The sequence below is a fragment of the Belonocnema kinseyi genome, chromosome 2, assembly GCF_010883055.1.
Source record: "Belonocnema kinseyi isolate 2016_QV_RU_SX_M_011 chromosome 2, B_treatae_v1, whole genome shotgun sequence".
Taxonomy (NCBI): domain Eukaryota; kingdom Metazoa; phylum Arthropoda; class Insecta; order Hymenoptera; family Cynipidae; genus Belonocnema; species Belonocnema kinseyi.
Genome location: NC_046658.1, coordinates 38,106,483 through 38,109,727, shown reverse-complemented (window position 1 = coordinate 38,109,727; position 3,245 = coordinate 38,106,483). Strand labels below are relative to the sequence as shown.

General features: G+C 32.2%; 1 protein-coding gene across 1 annotated transcript in view; it reads right to left on the bottom strand.

The window, feature by feature from the left end:
* Positions 1-2,277, bottom strand: part of LOC117167836 (RING-box protein 2) — a 108,130-nt gene extending 105,853 nt beyond the window's left edge. The window contains exon 1 of the mRNA XM_033353040.1: positions 2,060-2,277. Coding sequence (XP_033208931.1) covers positions 2,060-2,213 — 154 coding nt within the window. The 5' untranslated portion in view covers positions 2,214-2,277. The remainder of the gene's footprint in view (positions 1-2,059) is intronic.
* Positions 2,278-3,245: the final 968 nt, after the last annotated feature.

Below are 3,245 nucleotides of genomic sequence, written 5' to 3'. Positions count from 1 at the left end.
ATTTGAAATCTTTTAAGGTATTTTTAAACTTGTAAGGAATTTTCAAGAGCTTTCAAAAATTTTAAGCGGTTTTAAAGGATTCAAAAATTTTCAGGATATTTTTAAATATTCCAACGAATTTTCAATTCATTTCAATAATTTCGAGCGATTTCAAAGAATTTTAACGTTTTTTTTTCTCATATATATATTTTTTTGGTTGATGATTCATCAATTAGTTGGATAAATTTGTTTTCTGAAAATGTAACTATTTTGTAGAAAATTTATTTTCTTTTTGGTTAAAAATTAATTTTTTTTTAACCAGAAATTTAACTATTCTATGTTTAAATGAAGAGTGATCTTTTTTAGTTAAAATTTTTTGTATTTTATTGAATACTCTTCTTTCTTGGTAGAAAATTAATCTTTGTTGTCGAAAATTTAACTATAATTAAACATTAATTTTTTTTTCAGAAAATTAGTCTTCGTGGAAAATAAATTTCTTTTGTGCAAAGTTCATGTATTTTATTAGAAATGCCTTTTTTTAATATACAATTTAGCTTTTTGGAAGAAAATGTGATTTTTTTTTATTTAAAATTTTACTATTATGTTGAAAACAATTTAAAAAATGTTTTTTGTTCAGTTACGTATTTGATTCAAAATTTTTTTGTTGCAGAAAACTAATTGTTTTAGTTGAAAGTTTAACTATTTCTATTAACAGTTAGTCAAAATTTCGTTAATATTAATATAATATTTCATAATTACAATATTAACATTAATTATATATGTAATAGCAATAATATCCATATTATGTACACCTGGAAAACATAACCTGAAAATTGACACATGCATGAAATTAAGAATCACGCAAAACATCCAAATCGCCAATTTCTTCAATTTATTTCAAATGGGGAGCGAGATATAAATAGAAGACCACCGAAGTCTTCCGAAGCCTTCAGATCGGCAATCATCGTACAGCTGAACACCGAAGTCGAATCGTGCATTTTCGGCTTACATGCAAACTCACAGTGGTAATCATGCACCTTCTGTTTTGCGGCTCCCAAACGGTAGGTATGGTGGGGGTAAATTTCATCCACGATCTGGCAGCTTTGGTATAGAGAAAGTGCAAGACTTCTTCACGTTGCCAAAAGAAGACAATTTTTTATGGATAACATGCTTTATAACTTATTCAGTAATGAAGCGTCGCACTATCTTTTCAACCTATTCTATTTTATTGAGAAAGATCAATTGACTCATTCCAAACACTGTGAAATGAAAACATTCTTCAAAATTAAGCCACACCACACGTGTAAAATGCTAAGATCTTTCATTATTTGTGGTGCTCGTCTTTGGAACAAACTACCTATATCAATTTGTAATGCACATAAGAGAACTTACGCTAATTAAATCCTAACAATAGATGAAATTTTTCAGATAATTTGACATGGAATTGTTCTGAAGAAATAAAATAAATAAAAGTACCTACTGAAGTCGAACTCGTGCTGCTTAGCACAAAATGTCTTTAATTCAATGTGCCAAAGGATCGCACCAACTATGATCTTAACGTAGTTTTACGTAGGATTTGTAGTGCAGTAAACTACCTCAGCGCCTCATTAGATTATTTCAAAAACTCTCAAATGAATTTCGAACGAGTGCTCAAATCCTTAATTATCCCCGACACCAGTGCTACATGATCAATGTAATTTGCACACCCGACGTACGTACCAACATTAAATTCACTTCTATTTTATACGTTTTTTAACTATAATAAAGGGCGCATTCCCTTGGAATAGTAATACCGCATTATTGCAAAATATAAAATTACGATCGGCATTCAGAATCACATCATTTTGAACTGTCAATTAAGGAAAACCATTTTACATTATAGAATCAGTGGTATTAAATGTGAACTGAAGCTGTAACACGAGCAATAAATGGATCCATTGAAATTTTGTTTTTTCAATAAGTATATTTGGACATTCGTAAGATCATCCATTTATAGGGATAATGACATCGTTAACGGGTTTCAAATAAATGAGCACAAAAATAGAAACGAAGAATTGGTTATTGAGGTTATGTTACTTACCCATAACTTGAACTCGACAAATGGCACAAGTATCGCACTCGACATCCCAGCTCCACATGGCTACAGCATTCCACTTTTTTAACGTGAATAGTTTATCGGATTTAACATTATCACCGTCTCCGCGATCGGAATTATCTTGCTCGTTATCTACCATTTCGACTTTCGAGGTTAGAGCCAGCTCAGTCAGCCTTCACTTATCTCTCTTGCTCTATTTGAGCTCCTCTTCTCTTGTCAGTGTTGACTTTTGCCGCACAGTTCTCTCAATATTGGGAACTTTTTGAACTGCGCTTGCGTGACGCCGACAACCCGATTCGTTACTCTTGGTGCACGTATTTTAAATTATATAAATATTCAAATTTAATATTGATGATAAATAATAATTGGTAAATGCAACAAAAGTAATTTTTTAATCCTAATATAACATTTTTAAGTGACAGATGGAAAAATAATGTGATATTATTACAAAAAACGTTATTTATTCTGACCTAAGGAAAAACAAAATTCTTCATTTATTTTGATTAATTTTAGTGATTTTAGTTTAAATCACATTGTTGGGAATGAAACAAAAATTTAATTTAGAAGCTCGACAGAGTCAATATTAATCATCATGATAAAAAAAAGTATTTTCTTTCTCTGAACTCAGAACTCATAACGTCTTTTTAATTAAAATCGAATTATTTTTTGTCTGTCACTCCAAAATGTTATTTTGGGATTAGGAAATTACTGTTTGTGCATTTCCTAATTATTATTTATTATGAATATTAAATTGGAATATGGACACTATACCAAATCAGCGTGCCAACAGTAGCTAATCGGGTAGCCGACGCGACGCAAGCGCAGTTCAAAAAGTTCCCAAATTTGGGAGTACTATTGCTCTGCAGACGAGCCGATCTTTTGCAAAGATATTATAAGCATAGATGCGGCACGGGAGGTCGGAGTGGGAGAACGATATATATATCTAACTACATTTTTGCATGCCTCGAGGTGCTGCCCTCTTCAACTTTTCGACGTTTTTATGGCAACCGCGTCCTTTGCCTACATCTACGGGAGGGGTGGGGCCAAGGCGAAAGCCAAACCGAAAGAACCGGTGATTTTCTGTTTCTTGATTCTCGCGCTTGCCTTCGCCAGCCATATCTATAGCTGACTCGGGGCTGTCTATGCACGCCGAAAATATTAAAATTAATGA